This window comes from Chiloscyllium plagiosum, chromosome 5 (genome assembly GCF_004010195.1).
Source record: "Chiloscyllium plagiosum isolate BGI_BamShark_2017 chromosome 5, ASM401019v2, whole genome shotgun sequence".
In the NCBI taxonomy this organism is placed as follows: Eukaryota; Metazoa; Chordata; class Chondrichthyes; order Orectolobiformes; family Hemiscylliidae; genus Chiloscyllium; species Chiloscyllium plagiosum.
Window position 1 is genome coordinate 54,140,641 of NC_057714.1, and position 17,447 is coordinate 54,158,087.

General features: G+C 40.6%; 1 protein-coding gene across 5 annotated transcripts in view; it reads left to right on the top strand.

Moving 5' to 3' along the window:
- Nucleotides 1–14,581, top strand: part of LOC122549908 (tensin-3-like) — a 434,491-nt gene extending 419,910 nt beyond the window's left edge. For all 5 annotated transcript variants that reach the window (XM_043690124.1, XM_043690125.1, XM_043690128.1 and 2 more), the window contains 8 exons: nt 815–946; nt 4,334–4,432; nt 4,549–4,626; nt 7,100–7,177; nt 8,901–9,069; nt 13,085–13,153; nt 13,264–13,290; nt 13,390–14,581. In XM_043690124.1, coding sequence (XP_043546059.1) covers nt 815–946; nt 4,334–4,432; nt 4,549–4,626; nt 7,100–7,177; nt 8,901–9,069; nt 13,085–13,153; nt 13,264–13,290; nt 13,390–13,531 — 794 coding nt within the window. In that variant the 3' untranslated portion in view covers nt 13,532–14,581. The remainder of the gene's footprint in view (nt 1–814; nt 947–4,333; nt 4,433–4,548; nt 4,627–7,099; nt 7,178–8,900; nt 9,070–13,084; nt 13,154–13,263; nt 13,291–13,389) is intronic.
- The last annotated feature ends 2,866 nt before the right edge of the window (nt 14,582–17,447 follow it).

Consider the following 17,447-nt stretch of genomic DNA (forward strand, 5'->3'; position numbering starts at 1 on the left):
GGTGGTGGAAGCAGAGTCATTGGGGACATTTAAGCGGCTGCTGGACAATGCACATGGATAGCAGTGAGTTGAGGGGTGCATAGGTGAAGTTACTATATTTTACAGGAAGATTAAATCTCGGCACAACATCGTGGGCCAAAGGGCCTGTTCTGTGCTGTACTTTTCTATGTTCTACTATTGCCGTACTAATCCTATAACACTTAAATTATACATTGGTAAATAATTTCTCTTCTGATAGGCAACACCAAATCTTTAGTGTCATTTTTCATGTAAGTTTTTTCATAACGTTGCCAAGAGAAGATGACACGTATCCCAATGAGATTTACAAAGACCCGGATTTCTGAGAGATTTGAACGTTTGAGTTACTTAGATTGTGTAATAATCAAGCTGCGTCCACCTTTCAGATCCTTTTTCCGAAAGATTTTGTTTTATGGGCTAGAGAAACAGTTTGAATGCCTGCTGTTAACCTTCTCATCAGGTGGCATCTCACAGATTCCCTAAAACCTGAGCAGTGTCATCATCAGTGATGGATGCATCTTAGTATTAAACCTAGGATCAAACCACATATTCTATCCGTCATTAATATCTCGTGCTTATCAGTTACTTTGCACATCTCATTGTAGGTTAAAGGAAATTAAGGAGGAGGTGAGTTCAGTGCTAAGATACATGTGAAGTTAAATACGAAACAATGAACAGGCTTTTTCTGTGATAGAAAATATTCTTATCAGGATTGTTCAGTATGGTCTCTGGAAGCAAATCACATTCTGAGTCTTCTCTCAGCTTAATTGTTAATAAGAATTTTTTCCACTTGCAGCCATTGCAATACTAAAGGACAAAGAGCCAGGGTCATTCATTGTACGGGACAGCCACTCTTTCCGAGGTGCCTATGGTTTGGCAATGAAAGTTGCGACACCTCCTGCTTCAGTGCTGCAGCAAAATAAGAAAGGTATTGCGTGTTTCAAAATGACTTCCATACAGACTGTTTGTTTCCTTTTACGCTTTCATCAATGACTTGAAATGTGAATAATGCCTTCAATGTTGAAAAATGCCTTCGGTGCTACGCAGGTGTCATTAGAAAATCAATGGCAAAGCATGAAGAAAGTGACTAAAACTGGGTCAGAAAGTCACAAGTGGAACGGAGAGGCACAGGAGAAAATCCAGAGAACAAGTCTGATACACTTGAAGAATTTAATGATAGTTATCAGATGAAGAGAAGATGGTACTAAATCAAAAGCTAAAATCAAGGAAATTAACATTTTAAAAGGGGCTTTGGAGTTTGAAGCTTGGAGATATATATTGTTGCAAGGCAACAGTTTTAAAAACCAAGGATAAGAATTTAATACGTTGTGCTGAGTCTATCGAATGGGTGCAATAGACAAATGAGATTTCCCACAGTAGAAAACTCGAACAACAAAGTTTATGAAATGTTGGAGAAAATGAAGAGAAGAAGATAGAAGGCTAAACGGTATCAGAGCAGAATTAGGCCAATTGAGTCTGCTCCACCATTCGATCATGGCTGATAGGTTTCTCAACTCCATTCTCCTGCCTTCTCTCTGTAACCCTTGATCCCCTCGCTAATCAAGAACCTATCTATCACTGTCTTAAATACACTCAATGACTTGACCTCCACAGCCACAGCACTGAGGGGACCATTGCTGTGATCATATGATGGGACAGAAGTGAGAATTTTGCAGAGGTTAAAACTTGGTGTGGGACAGAAATGAGATTTAATGATTAGCTCAGGATTAAACCTCTCAAGTCAGGAACTGTTTATTTCAGCCTGAGAGGTTGATAAGGCTTTTGGAGGTAATTTCAGTCAGGATCAAAGATACTGAGTCTTTGGTGGGACCAAAGAAAATAGCTTCAGTCATTTGAAGGATGAATCTAAATTGTGGATTAACCATGATTTGAGTTCAAAACAAGATTAGAACATTCAAAAGGTCAGTAAAAATGGTGATGGAGAAGAGTGAGGTCATGATCTATGTCTGTGAGCTAATCCCAAACCTAAGACTCTGAAATATGCCATCTTTCAAGGTGGAGTATTTGGGCTTCTAGACTCCAGAAATGATGTTGCCGAGCTGAATGCCTTTGAGACAGGAACAGAGCAATGCAAAGATCTTTGCTGCGTTGGGAAAGGAGTGGGCAGGAAGGTTCACATGAGGGTAAAGCATGGAGAGTGGAGATAAGATCAATGGCAGCTGTTTTGAAGTCTGTTCAATAGTTTGTTCTCTGTGATGGCAATATGCTTGAGTATATTTAGCTTTGTGAAAAGGACTGCAGTGTCTTTCATTTCATAACAGAGAGATCTGAAAATTCTTAGTCAACCCAATGTGGACATTCTCTGTGGCCCTAGTACTCTCTCCAAAGTAAGGCATTGAAAACTGGACGCAGAATTCCATCTGTGGCCTAATTACTGGTTCAGGTTTGCCATTAACTATTTAGTTTTGTATTTAGCACTATTATTTATAAGACCTGGGCCCACTGTTTATTTTGCAACTCATGTTTTCACTTTTAAAGATTGGCGTATCTGAAGCCTTAAATCTCTCTGCTTCTCCAATTCCTTTAAATTTACTTTTTAACGTATATCTACTTTCCTTAATTGGCCTACTCAAGCCACATCACTTCATAGTTTCTGGCACAATCAACGAACCAACATGTAAATTGTGAAAAGGATAGTGTAGACTTTCAAAAGGACTGAGACAAGTTGGTGGGCAACTGACAGGTGAAGCTCAATGCAGAGAAATCTGATGTGATTGATTTTTGTAGGAAAATCATAGAATCCCCAAGTGCTGAAAGAGGCCATTTGGCCCAAATAGGCTGCACCAACCCTCTGAAGAGCATTCCCCCCCCCCCTCCACCAGACCTAGCTACCCAACCTTTTTCCTGTAACCCCACACTAGTCTGGACACCACAGTGCAATTTAGCATGGCCGTTGCACCCAATCTGCACATCTTTGGCCTCAGGAAGGAAACCGGACCACCCTGAGAAAACATATACAGGCACTGGAAAATGTGTAAAATCCACCCAGTCACCCAGAGGGTGTAATTGCACCCGGGTCCCTGGTGCTTTGAGGCAGCAGTGCTAACCACCGAGTTAACCTGCCACCGGTATTTCAAATCATATGAAATAAGAACAGACATTCCTCTCCCCCACCCAACCCCCAGCCTGCACTGCCATTCAATAAGATCATGGCGCTGGTTTGTGTTTTGAATTCCAGATTCCCATCGACCTTAATGACCCTTGATTCCCTTGCCTAACACAAATCCAATTCTCTCTTGAAAATAATTATTCAATGACCTTCCTAGGTACAGTGTTCCAAAATTTCTCAACTCACTGAGAATAGTTCTCCTCATCTCTGCACTGAAAGTGTAACTCCTAATTTGAAAACAGTGACTCTTGGTTCTGCACTGACCCACAAGAAGAAACATCTTGTCTACATCCACGATGTCAACACTCAGTCAGGACCTTGGCAGTTGAATCAAGTCATCCCTCACTTTCAAAACTCCAGTGGAAACTAAGCCAATCCATCCAACCTATATTCATGAGGTAATCTGCTCATTCCAGGTATCAATCTTAGTAAACCTCCTCTGAATCACCTCCAGTGCGGAGAGAGGATACAAAATAGGGTAAAGGTCTAGAGGGGTGCTGGAGCAGAGCGACCTAAGTGTATGTGTGCACAAATCATTGGACACCCTATCAGTGCAGTTAGTGAAGCATACAGTATGTAAGGCTTTATTAATTGGGGCATAGAGTACAAGAGCAAGGATGTTAAGTTTGACTTGTATTAAAAATTGCTCTGGCTTCTAGTGGAGTATTGCATTCTGTTCTGGGTGACACACTTCAGGAAAACTGTGAAGACATTGCAGAGTAAATGAAAAGATTCATGAGAGTAGTTCCAGGGATGAGGAATTTCAGTTACGCAGATTAAAGAAGCTGGGACTGTTTTCCTTGGATAAAATGTGTCAAGATAAGATTTGATAGAGGCATCCAAATTCGTGGGGAGTCTGGAAAGATAGAGAGACAGATGGAAGGCCTGAGAACAAGTGAGCACAGATTTAATTGAATTTGGAAAGGAAGCAATGAAGGCATGAACCATTTCATACAGTGAGTAGTTAAGAATCTGTATGTTGGAGTCCTTTTTAACTGAGGCATTCAAGAGGGTAATTATCTGAAAAGGAGGAATATGCAGAATTACAGTGAGAAAGTGGGAGTGTGGTCTCTGCTGAATTGCATTTTTATAGAGTTGACACATAAATGATGGACCAAATAGCCTCCGTCAGTGCTGGAGCAATTCTGTGATGTGTAAACTTGTGTTTCTTTACTCTTCACACAGCAATGGGAGACTTATCGAATGAGCTGGTCAGACATTTCCTGATTGAATGTACCCAGAAAGGAGTACGATTAAAGGGTTGCCCCAATGAGCCATATTTTGGTATGATTTAACGTTTACTCTTCAGAAGTAAAGTCTATACAGTCAAGATGATCCAGCTGCTTTAAACCTGAATTTATTCCTTTGTATCTAATACGCATTACTGTGTTTCTAATTAGGGAGTCTGACTGCATTGGTTTACCAACATTCCATCACACCACTAGCATTGCCTTGCAAGTTACTCATCCCTGACAGAGGTAAGTATATAAGTTGGCAGAAGAACACGGTTGAAAAGCTGTTCTGATGCATGCTCTTAAACTGATGCAGTTGTAATCATATCTACAAAGCGTTCCTTTTCAAAATGAATGCAGCTCGAAATATGTTAGCTTATTTTTAATTTTGTTGTAAAATGAATTATCATTTTGAATGTTTAAATTAGCATGTTAGCCTAGATTTTCCATAATAATGTAGTTTAAATCTCAATTGTCAAGCCTCAGAAAAAACTCAAATAAAGGTATCGACCTGGATGTGTGCAGGGAGTACACAAGTGATAGTAGTGACAAATTGCATACTTATGAAATTTAAAAAGAAAGGCAGATTAAAGGGCAAGGTTACAATAGGTGGACAGAAGTATTGAGAAGAGCCTCTGAATGTGATTGGGTCTATTCTTCGGCTTGGCCAAGCTTAAAAAGACAAAAGCCTATTACAGGTAGTTCTTCTGTAATGCAATGGTTGCGTTCTTTTGCAACCCCACATCATAGAAAAATTGCACTTTAGAAACAGCACTTAAGCTGTTGGGGATGTAATCGTGCTAAAGCCAACACATGCTTTAAAAGTTCGCACTTTAGAAACAGTGGCCTCAATTAATCAGTTGCATTTGAGTAAAAGATCAAAGTTCATACAACTTATGCACATGTATTGAACAAACCAGGATGGCTATTAAGTCTTTAATCAGTTAGAATGGAGGTGCAGGTTTCAACTGATTAATATGTAAATCCCAGAATTTCTTTCAAGTCATTGCCCCAAGATAATTTCAGGTTTTATCAGAATAAAGGTAACACTTTGATTAGACAAGGTATTTTAGGTGTGAGGCCATGTTTCAAGTCTCTTTGTATCTGTCAGACTGGTTTTATTTCCAAAGTCAGAATTTATAAAATGCCACATTGACTGTCAACAGATTGTGTGCCTTTTGAACAAAATAGAATGTATCTGCAAATACAAATCTGCAAACGCAAACTCACCCCATAGATTTTTATGTGTGTTTGTGTTCGTGTGGATGGGAGAGAGAGAGAGTATATGTGTATGAGAGCAGGTGTGGGGTTGGTGGGTGTGTGTGTGTGTGTGTGTGAAGGAGAGAGTGGGGGTATGTGTGTGTGTGCATGTGCATGCTCTTGAGAGGGAATATGTGAGAGTGTGAAGGAGTATATGTGAGTGTGAATTAGAGTGCGCTTGAGAGAGTGTGTGCACAAGTGTGAGGGAGTACATGCCTGTGAGAGAGAGTGAGTGCATGTGTGTGTGTATGAGAGAGTGTATGTGTGTTTGTACGCACAAGAGTGTGTGTTTGTACAGTGTGGTAGGGTCACTGGTAGTGTGACGTGAAGCCAAAGTTCCAGTTGAGGCCATCCTCATGGGTAGCAGACATGGTTATTGACCTCTGTTCAACAACTCTGCATTGTTGTGTATCCCGAAGTCTGTCTTGGAGAATGTTTACCTGAAAATCGGAAGCTGAATGTCTTGAAAGCTGAAGTGTTCCCTGACTGGGAGGGAGCATTCCTGTCTGGTGATTGTTGCGCAGTGTTCCATTCATCATTGCCGTAGCATCTGCATGATCTCGTCAATATACCTTGCCTTGGGGCATCCTTGCCTGCGGCATATGAGATAGACAATGTTGGCCGAGCCACATGAGTACCTGCCGTGTATATGGTGGATGGTGTCCCCATGTGTGATGATAGTATCCATGTCGACTCTCTGACACATCTTGCAGTGATCACCATGACAGGGTTGTATGGTGTTGTGGTCGATGTTGTCCTAAAGGCTGGGTAGTTTTCTGGGAACAATGGTCTGTTTAAGGTTTGGCTGTTGTTTGAAGGCGAGAAGTGGAGGTGTAAGGAAGATCTTGGTGAGGTACTTATCATCATTGACAATGTATTGCAGGCTGCAAATTATGCATTCCAACATTGACTACATTAATGCAGCTAGTCCCAATCAAAAGTTGGCTTAGCGCATCTCCTTTATACTGTGTTTTAGTGCAGTGTTATCCAAAAGAATGAGACTATTGCTAATGCTTCTGAAAGATACAATTTATTTTTAGTACTTGCTAAATTCTGCAGTCCAGTGTCTTGCTTGTGGTGATGAAATGATAAGTTTGTCCTGATTCTTTCCTCTACCTCTTAAAGCTCTGTCAAGTATGCCAGAAACTATTACCAAATAATACCTCAATTTTGGCAGCTTCCTTTGCGGTTCAAACAGGTTTCCAGGATGTTATAAAATGAGTCATCTTTTTTAAAGTGTTTGTTAGTTTATATATAATTTGTTTTCTCATTATAAGTAATGAAGCTCTGAGTTGTTTCTCTGAAATGGTCTTCTCCTGAATCTGTCGGCCTTTCTCTGGGATTACATTTAGCTTTATTTTACAAAATCTCTCAGTTATTTCATTGGTGCAAAACAGCTTACTCCAGTAAGAGATCAGAATTGGAAATTCGAATATGTTTTTACATTTCTATTCAATAGATCCTTTAGAAGATGGAATGGATGCTTCCACCCAGGCTGCCACTAACTCTGCTGCAGAATTGTTGAAGCAAGGAGCAGGTAAACACACTGTAATGCTGTTGTGGCAGGCCACTCCTGTGACTGACATATTTATAATTGACTAATAACCTGCCTTGTAAAAACATCATTCATCTATTTCAGACCTTTTTTTAATAAGTTTACAAGATATCGGGCTGAATCTTCTATGAGGCCTCAGTCAGTGTAACTTCTGTTGAGCTTCACAGAAGGTATTTCTCTCTGCGTGGCTCAGCGAAATTTCTTGCTGCGTTGCCCAAACCTGCCAAATTAGCTACCTAGCCTGCCCCTTCGGTGCCCCTCCAGTCTGCTGCTTACGTCCTTTTACCACTCGTACTGGGAAGAATGCGACCTTGTCTGATTATCTCGAGATAGAATGTCATCCCTGGTGGCTGTGCCATAGTTGAAAGATTGTGCACCTGCACTAACACTGGTATTCTGAAGCTGCTCTGATTAGTACCAGGCTAATTCTGAAAGATATCAGATGGGCAGGCACAGTCAGTGTGTCTAGGTCCTCAGTACACAAATACCCTGACAATACCTCCAAGACCATTGGCTCCTGGGTATGGCAGGCTCCATTCCAACAGCAGAACCTGAGACTAGACAGAGATGTAGTGGGAGGAAAAGGGGGAAAAAAAACACATTGAGAGCACATTGATGTTGTAGCTGACACTTCATTGCAAGTGAAGTCTGATGTTTGTTAAAACATGCTCACAATGCAACTACATCTGTTTGCTCATGTCTCTGTGTCTCTTGCACTGTGAGGTCAGACTTCAGTTGGTATGCATGATGTTCTGTGGAGCAGTGCCTGCCTTGGGAGGCTGCTGCACTGAGTGTGGCCAGTGTGAGCAGCACATTTGGAAGAGACTCTGGGAGCATTGCTTGGGTTGGTTTGGCACCACAGGCCTCAGTGGCCAAAGGAGTCAGTCTTGGGTGGAATGGTCAGCAATATTTGGGGCTCTGTGGTGCATAGCGCTCAGTGAGTAGTGCGTCGTGGTCTCCAGGAACTGAAAACCCGCTGGTTGTGTCCTCAACACTCAGCAGGTCGCTTGTGTAGTGTTGTTACCCCATGCTGGGCCTTCCCTCACAGTAGAGGCACATACCCCACCCACTGTGCAGCTGAAGTTTCTAGGATAATAGAAGCTGTCAGCAAATGGTCCTCAGATAGTGATGTCCATGCTCCACCTTTACATGTTGGTGAGGACCTGAACATGCAAATCACCTTCCTGAAGCTGTGTCCATGACTGCCATTGGCACTGCACTCCATTAGGCCCCTGCCCAAACCATATGTACATATTGCCCAATCCACCCCCGTGCTCAATTTAAGCATAATCTCTTGCCCTGTCACATCCCACCACCACGAAGACCCCTCCTGTGCCCAGTGACAATCTTGTCTCGACCCCTGGAACTTTGTTCCACTGGGTTGTTTCTGACATTGCGAAAAGCTTTGCTGACTTCTCATGCAGTTCTCCCACCATAACCCATGACATTCAGTTTTCTGTAAGACTCCACTCATCATATATTTTAGTAACACTGTCAAATATTTAGTCCACTTTGTCTGTTATACTGGTCACTGGAAGTTTGCTTTCAGGTTGTCACTGTCTATACAATAGTAATCACAAACATTAAAATAATTAGAAACAGATTTTTGTGAGCAAAGAAATATCAGTTATTTACGAAATAAGCTATAGGAAATGATCATGGTCTGAGAAGTGTAATTTTAAATGTTTTCCTTTTTCTGTTTCAGCCTGTAATGTGTGGTATTTAAATTCTGTGGATATGGAGTCTCTGACAGGCCGTCAAGCAATCCAGAAAGCAACATCAGAAACTTTGGGGCAGACTCCTTCTCTAGCCTCCACTGTTGTGCATTTTAAAGTATCTGCCCAAGGCATTACTCTGACTGACAATCAAAGAAAGTAAGTATGTCCTGTACTTTAACTTGGACTTGCACAGGAACAGTAAACTGAAACCTCATCTAACATTTTCCTGATTTTGTCAAACCCTTTAGAGCCAAATAATGTAATTCTTTGTGGTAAATGTTCAAACATTTCAAGGGAAACCCAGAGGGAAAATGGACACCATCGAAAATCAAGAGAGGGTTTGGTGCAGTCAGTTGAGGCAGTGGATAAAAATTATCCTATATATTAGAAAATTCCAACATCTAAATTGAGGTACATGAAGCAATACTAAAGTAGCTGTTTAAACGGAAAGGTTTTGGCAATTGAATGCTGAAGATAATGGAGTGGCTCAGTGGTTAGCATTACTGCCTCGCAGCGCCAGGACGTTGGTTCAATTATACCCTCCAGTGACTGTGTGGAGTTTGCACATTCTCTCTGTAGGATGCTCCCGTTTCTTCCCACAGTCCAAAGATGTGTAGAATAGATGGATTGTCTGTGCTAAATGTAGCATTACAGGTTTGAAAGGTGCTGTACAGGAGGCCTTGGTGAATTACTGCAATGCACATTGTACATGGTACACAGTATTGCCACTGTGTGTCTGTGGTGAAGGAAGTGAATACTGAAGGTGGTGCATTGGGTTTGACGCAAGTAAGCTGCTTTGTCCTAGATGGTGCCAAGCTTTGAGTATTTTTGAAGCTGTATTCATCCAGGCAAGCGGAGAGTATTATAAAACACTCCTGACTTGTAGCTGGTGAATAGTCATTTGGGGAGGCAGATAGTAAGTTTCTAACACTATCTTAGGAACTGACACTAAGATTCCTTGCACTTGACTTGTTCTTGGAGTCATAATATTAACCTGGCTGATCCAGTTCTATTTCTGTCAATGCTAACCTCCAAGGTTATTGTCACTGGGGGATTCAGTGATGGTGACACCATTCAATGTCAAGGAGTGATGTTTAAATTCTCTTTTGTTGAAGATCATCACGACCTGGCACTTACGTCACATAAATGATGCTAGCCGTAAGCCTGACCACATATGGATATGGACTACTTCAGTGCCATCGAAAAAGACAAGGGCAGCAGTTACATGAGAGCACCACCACATGCAAATCATAGAGCCATAGAGATATACAGCACGGAACCACATCATGTAACCAGATATCCTAACCTAATCTAGTCCCATTTGCCAGCACTTGGCCCATATCCCTCTAAACCCTTCCTATTCATATACCCATCCAGACGCCATTTAAATACTGTAATTGTACCAGCCTTCACCACTTCCTCTGGCAGCTTATTCCATATACGCCACCCTCTGTGTGAAAAAGTTGGCCTTCGGACACTTTTAAGTGTTTCCCCTCTGACTCTAAACCTATGCCCTCTCATTCTGGACTCCCCCACCCCAGGGAAAAGACCTTGTCTATTTATCCTATCCATGCCCCTCATGATTTTATAAACCTATATAAGGCCACCCCTCAGCCTCCAACACACCAGGGAAAACAGCCCCAGCCTATTCAGCCTTGCCTCCAAACACAAGTCATCAGATTTGGAATGGAATTGCCATCTCGTCATTGTTGGGTCAAAATCTTGAAACTCAACAACTAACAGTCAAAGCAAAGCAAGAGGTCAGAACTGTGGATAAGTGCAACTCAAGCCCTTCAGTGGTTCAACAAGGCAGCTCACCCCTGCCATCTGCAGAACAGTTACTGATGGACACTGAATGCTAGCCCAGCCAATGATGCCTAATTACACACACAAGCTAGTTGTCTGTCACACTTCTGAAAATGTTAGAGCAATGGAACAGGAGCAGCTCTAAAGAATCTCCCAGGTTGTTGTATTTCAGTTAAATGTCTTTCTGCCAATCATACGCAGGATGATCCTTGACTGACACTAAGGCTGCATTTTCATGGAGTCTGGAGACCAGACTCTGCACTCCCAACCTTTGCAGGGATCATCTTAGTTTTCAGGAATGTTCATGGAGTTGGGCTAGTTTTTCAAAGATATAGGGTTCACCTCTGAACTGGCATGAGGAATCTTTTAAGTGTGAAGTTCAAAAAGGTGTCAGCCAAGCTAAGCTATTCCAATGTTGTTATACATTATTGGCTGGGAGGCCAACTTCCACGTAAGACTATTGAAACATCTTTGTAACCCACCACCCCTCACCCCCCGCACCCTCCATAACATATTTGATTAGCTAAAACTCTGATCTCTTTTGTCAGTTGCACAATGTTTATTTACAGACGATATAGGATTCAAATACTTATAGTGTTTGCTTTCATGCTTTATTCAGACTGGATAATTGACCCTTTTATAGTAAAATGAGTTTTCTTCAAGAATGTGGAAAGTTATTAAGGGATACATTTTAAGAGTTTTTATCTCACATATTGTCACCATAGAGTTCATTGAATCTATACAGAGTGTAGATGGATCTTGGCATGGTGGATCTTGGCATGGAGGGTATAAGTAGCTATGGGGATTAGTAGACAGGTATGAGGTGGCGTGGAGAGCATGGGGGATGAAGGCTTTGAGTGACCTTATTGTTTTGTTATAAATGGGACAAAGTCCCTCACCACTGAGATGACCATTTTAAACTGCCGTCTTCAAAATCCCACCAAAGTCAGGAAGGCCAAGTTGGAAATTGCCCTGACTCCCACTACGTGTCTCAAAGATGAAAATCTAGCTCCGGGCCTATTCAGGGACACTGTATCAACTCTGGTCATGGAGTGGCACTGAGCATTGCACAGTACTGACTTTGTGCTTTACTTTCGGCAATTTGGTTTTCAGGCTAAATTGAGAGGAACAACTATTTTGGGAGGGTAATGAGTAGGAATTTTTTTGTAAATGCTAAACATGTAATTTTAAGGTAAATTAGAAGGAGTAGACTTTTTCTGGCAACAAGTCTGCAATGATATTTTCTCATTGGCAACTGCTTGTTGAATTGAAAGTGTAGTTTGAACACAGTGAAATTAAAAGCAAATAATTCTCCTTCCCATTAGCTAACATGGAAATATTACAAATTCTTCACTGAATAGAAAGAGGCAACAAATCTCATTCGGTTATTAGCTTTAAAATCTGAATTTTTTTTCTTGTGTTAAGTTATATTTCTCAGGTTCTCTCATTTCACCTAGCATTTGCCCAGATAATTATTTAGTTTAAGGCGTATGAAGGATCCATTTTGAACATAGCTCTGACATTCCTGTATATCCCACAAAAGCCACATCACTCACTTTCCAATAAACCACTGCTTAAATTCAGACTTTTTTCTTCAACACAGAGCAATAGGAGATATGAGGGCCATTTAGGACTCTGAGAACTAACTCTATAAGCTTGCCTTTGTACCAAGTTACTCATTATCTTCAGCTCACAAAGGGCCATCATTTTGAAGATTAAAAATAACATTAACAATTGGAGCACCTCTGCTCAAATGTATAGGGGTGATAGGAACTCTGAGTGGGATTAGGCCATTCAGCCTCTTGATCCTGCTACATCATGGCTGTCTTCGACCTCAGTCCTATTCTCCCACACTGTCCCTAGATCACTTGATGTTTTTAACATCTAGAGATCTACCTGTCTCTGTCTTGAATATTCTCAATAGTTGTGCTTCTACAGCAATCTTGGGGAGCACATTTCTTTGTTTAAAAAAAAGTCTGAATTGACCTGCCCCTTATTTTAAAACTGTGTGCCCCCTGTTCCTAGCTCAGCACCAATGAAAACATCTTTCCTGCATGTACTCTGTTTAGCACTCAAAAAATTCTGTGTTTTTCAATGAGATTACCACTCATTCTTCTAGACTCAAGGGAGTGTAGGTCAGTATCTCTGCAGGACAACCCCTCAGGAATCAATCTGGTGAACTTTCAAAGGTAACTCAACGTTGCAAATTGAGAGTAAAATGTTCGGATAAGTATTTCAAAATCATTCCATTACCTTTTGTACAATTATGTTTTTAAAGATGCAGGATTAATGATGTTTCAATATAGTGGTACAAATAATCCTGTCCCATTATGTGTTATTAATCTTAACTTTTCTCTTTGTGTAGATTATTTTTCAGAAGACATTATGCTGTCAACACCGTGATTTTCTGTGCGTTGGACCCAGATGAAAGAAAGTATGTTTGTGGTTAACATAATCTATCTTCTTATTCAGTAAAGTGTTTGGATTGTGACAGAAGTTGGAAATTCTAATGCGTATTTTCTTTTCTTCCCCTCCCGGCAAAAGATGGACAAAAGACAGCATCTCAGCAAAGTAAGCATTTGTTATCTGTAACATTTTACAGAACAGTTTAAAGTTAACTTGATATTGCTTGTGTATAAAAACATGGACAATGTGCTTTTGTTTTGATAGAATCTTTGGTTTTGTGGCGAGGAAACAAGGAAGTGGCAGTGATAATGTCTGCCATCTGTTCGCTGAGCACGACCCTGAGCAGCCTGCCAGTGCAATTGTGAACTTTGTATCAAAGGTCATGATTGGATCGCAAAAGAAGTAAATCGATTCTGATGCTGCCAAACTCCGCATTCAGGAGGTTATCCCCATTTTTAAACAAAATTCAAAAATCAGAAAACTGCAAGATGACAATAATTTGGGACAAAAGTCATGTTTGAAAGGCTTGTAAACGTTGAATGATGGTAAGAGCAGGTTTGATTTATTTTTAGAGAGGAGCAGGAATGTGAGTTTTAGAGAATAACTGGTCTTAGATCAGACTGTCAGAACTCAGACTGTCTGGCTTCGGTGATTATTCATTATCATATGGTTGTATTTGTTGAGGTGAAGGGTCAATGCTTAGTTTTATTTTTTTACTGTCTTGAGCAGGGAGGAAATAAAGCAGTTTTAGAACTAGACCGATCAGGAAAAATAAACACTCGTAATTTATATTTATTTGACTCATTATCCTTAATAGATGGCAGCTAATCTGGTGATTGTATAATACAAATACATTTCAGTAAATGTGCTCGATCACAGTTTGGCTGTCAGTTTTGTATTACTAGGCATTCTTGGAGGTGCATGCCATTCTATACTGTGTGCAACACCTTGTTTATCATTCCAGAATCACTGGCAGTTTAGTACAAGTAGGATAGATATTCAGGTTTATGTAGAATTATTTTGTATCACTGCAATATTTTTTACAAGTGATTAAATCTACACAACTATATACAGTTGGGTATGAAATTCTTGCCAAAGACATACCATTTAACCAGCACTTTGAGCTACCGTGTAAACGTGAGTTCAGTGAATGAATTCCACCCTTTTCCTTCTATTCAACCTCTGTATCCTACCTATGTGTTGCTTCCAGTGTTAACTAATTGTGAAAATGCCAAACGTTAAGTATGGGTTTTCACTTTGACCAATAATTTGTGTTATCAAAATTATCATTTTATTCATGTCTGCTTTGGCTAGTCTGTATTTTGTAGCATTCTTCTAAGCATTCTGTAAAAAAAAAACTTGTACTCATTATGTAAATGAATTATGTTCTATAATTCTTTGTATAGTCCTTTTCCATTCTTTGAAACACAATCTATTAAAATTATACTAAGTACAATAGATTTTAGTTTCTGCTTTCACTCGTTCGTGGTGTGAGCCACGTAAAATAAAGGAATTTATAATTAAACGGTTTAAAGCAATGGTTTAGATTTGAGTTCCATTTAAATTGTTTCTTCCACCACATGGCATTGATTCCAGGATGACCAGGTAACTTAATGTGTTGACACTTCAGGTGATTTCTTAAATTTCATGCTAGTCTGACCCTTGAAATATTAAAATCCACACAGTCAACAGTAACACAGTCTTAATGTTTGTTCATAGTGCAACTTTATCTTCACCTTCAGAGCAGCATTAAAACTGCAGAGTTGGGACATGGCCCCAAAAAGTGGAAACTTCACTTTGCTTGCGTGTTGATAGCAGACAGGATGACATTGTACTGGAATTCTAAGCTGCACTTAGAAAATGCCTAACCTCCATCAGATGCCCTCAAACTGAGAACAGAGCCCTCTGGAGCTGTTCATGGACTCAAACCCAAATTTGAATGATGTCTGATGCAGTTAAGATGCTCAAATTATTTCCTGAATGTGGAAATGACATGAAATGAATGACAAAAATGTTTTCTTTAGAAAGGCTATATTATGTTTATAGTCCTTTCTACACCCTCTAAGTGAAATTTTCACATCTATTAAATGGGTAAGCATTTGCTAAATGTACCAAGACTGACATTTTTGGGATAAGACAATTGGTCTCAGTACAGAGTGTGACACCTGCTCCCAGCAGCACTGCGCAGAGCCAGCTATGCCCACTAACTCCCAGGTGTGCGGTTACAGCTGACCTTCTGGCCAATATAGTAGCTGACTGTGAAAACTACAATATGAATACAACATTAAATTTGTTTGTTCCAGAGGTATTACTGCATAAGAAATGCACATAATAGTGTATGGTCATTCAGCCAATCTTTACCTGTTCCACATATCACCCAATCGTGTGACTTCAACTTTCTGAATACTGCTTATAATCAGAAACAAAGTTATCCAAGTAAGTTTATGAACCATACTTAACAGGAATTTTAAATATGTTCTCAGCCAAGTCAGTCATTTTGAAATAAAAATTTGAACTCCCAGGTCTTAATTCAACGAATTTCTGCACAAGCTTTCATGTTTTAGATAAAAAAAACTTCACAGGTAGAAGGGTTAAACAAAGCATCCACTGATTGACACCAAGGACTGAATTTTACCCAAAATTCAGCTGAGTGTTTTGGGGATTTTCCTAGCGGTTTCTCTCCACGAGCTCCAGTGAGTTATACCTTACAATTTTATGGTGCTCGAGGTGAGCAGCAAAATACCATGCCTGTATGCTCACTGATGCAAGTACTCATCAATGCCGGAAGCTTCTAGGAAGTCCAGCTGTGCGCCAGGTAAAATGCTGCCAGCCAGGAATAGTCCTTAATTGTATACATAGTGGAAGAGAAATGAAAAATACGTTTCTAAGGACACAGGGATGGCATAGCAGATACTTCATTGGAAATTGAATCTCATGTTTGCCTCTTTACATCATCATCTATCTGAACGACTGTTATACTACCAGCATCTGCGAGGATGAAGATACACAGGTGACCCATTCTTCCATCCTTAACTGCAAACCATGTTAGAACCTTGGCTCAAGGAGTGCTAATGCCCAGCTTAATGTGGGAGCAACATGTTGGAAAACCTTAAAAGGTTGAAAGAGTTCACTTTTATTGAGCAATAGGAAAATCAAAAAGTAAACAATAAAGAAAGCTTCATTTACTTATGAGTATGAGTAAGGACTGTTTGAGAAACAACACTGGTAGCAGCATAATGAACAATCCTTGCACTCAACTCTGAGCTATTGGAGGAAAGTGTAAATTGAGTCCTGTCTGAGTTGTTGCTCCTGACCCTTCTGCACTCTATCATTACTGAAGGTGATGCTCCTTCTTGTCAAGATTTTCACCTTTCTCTGTGCAAGTCTGTGACCCCTTTCCCAAATTATCGGCTTCCAACACCAATCACATCCTTTTTTCCTTGTTTTGCTTGTGCAGAACACCACATGCAGTTATAAAGTTTGAGTTATAGGAGTGATTAGACAGGCTGGGACTATATTTTTCCCTGGGGCATAGGAGACTGAGGAGTAACCTTATAGAGGCCTATAAAATGGCAGGGGAGTCCAAAGCTAGAGAGCATAGATTTAAGTTGAGAAAGGAGAGATACAAATGGGTCCAGAGAGGCAACTCTTTCACACACAGGGTGGTGTGTGTCTGGAATGGTTGCCAGAGGTAGTGGTGAAAGCAAGTACAATTTTGTTATTTAAGAAACATTTAGACAGATACATCGATGGGATAGCCATGGAGGGATATGGACCAAATGTACGTAAATGGGACTAGTTTTAAATGGTGAAAACGGGACGGCATAGATAAGTTGGGCTAAAGAGCCTGTTTCCATGCTGTAGACCCCACTGTCATGCAAAGATTATACAGTACACTCTGTGTGCAATGAAATGTAAATTGCCCGCCCTACAGTAATCCAAACATTAGAATCTTGTCTTTCGGAGGCCCATCATCTCTTGAGTGCAAGAGTGGGCTGCATTGTATCAATCAGGAGGTCATGTATCAGTCACAGTTGCAGGCAGTGCCTCTTGTCTCCCAGAAGCCATCCTTCTCAGGCACCTTTTGAAATGTAGGAGGAACCTGTGAGCTGTCAAGGACATAGGCATCATGGCAGCTTTCAGAGTATTTAGTACAAACCTCTAAGATATGCAACTGATTAACACAAATGGCATGTAAATGCAAGTGTTTTCCATTGATGAAGTCCATATATCACTCTTAACATGATGTGTGTACAGTTATCTCACCTAGTGCCCAGTTGAAGGCATCTGTGAAGGCCTACTGCCCAGGCTGCAGCACTGCC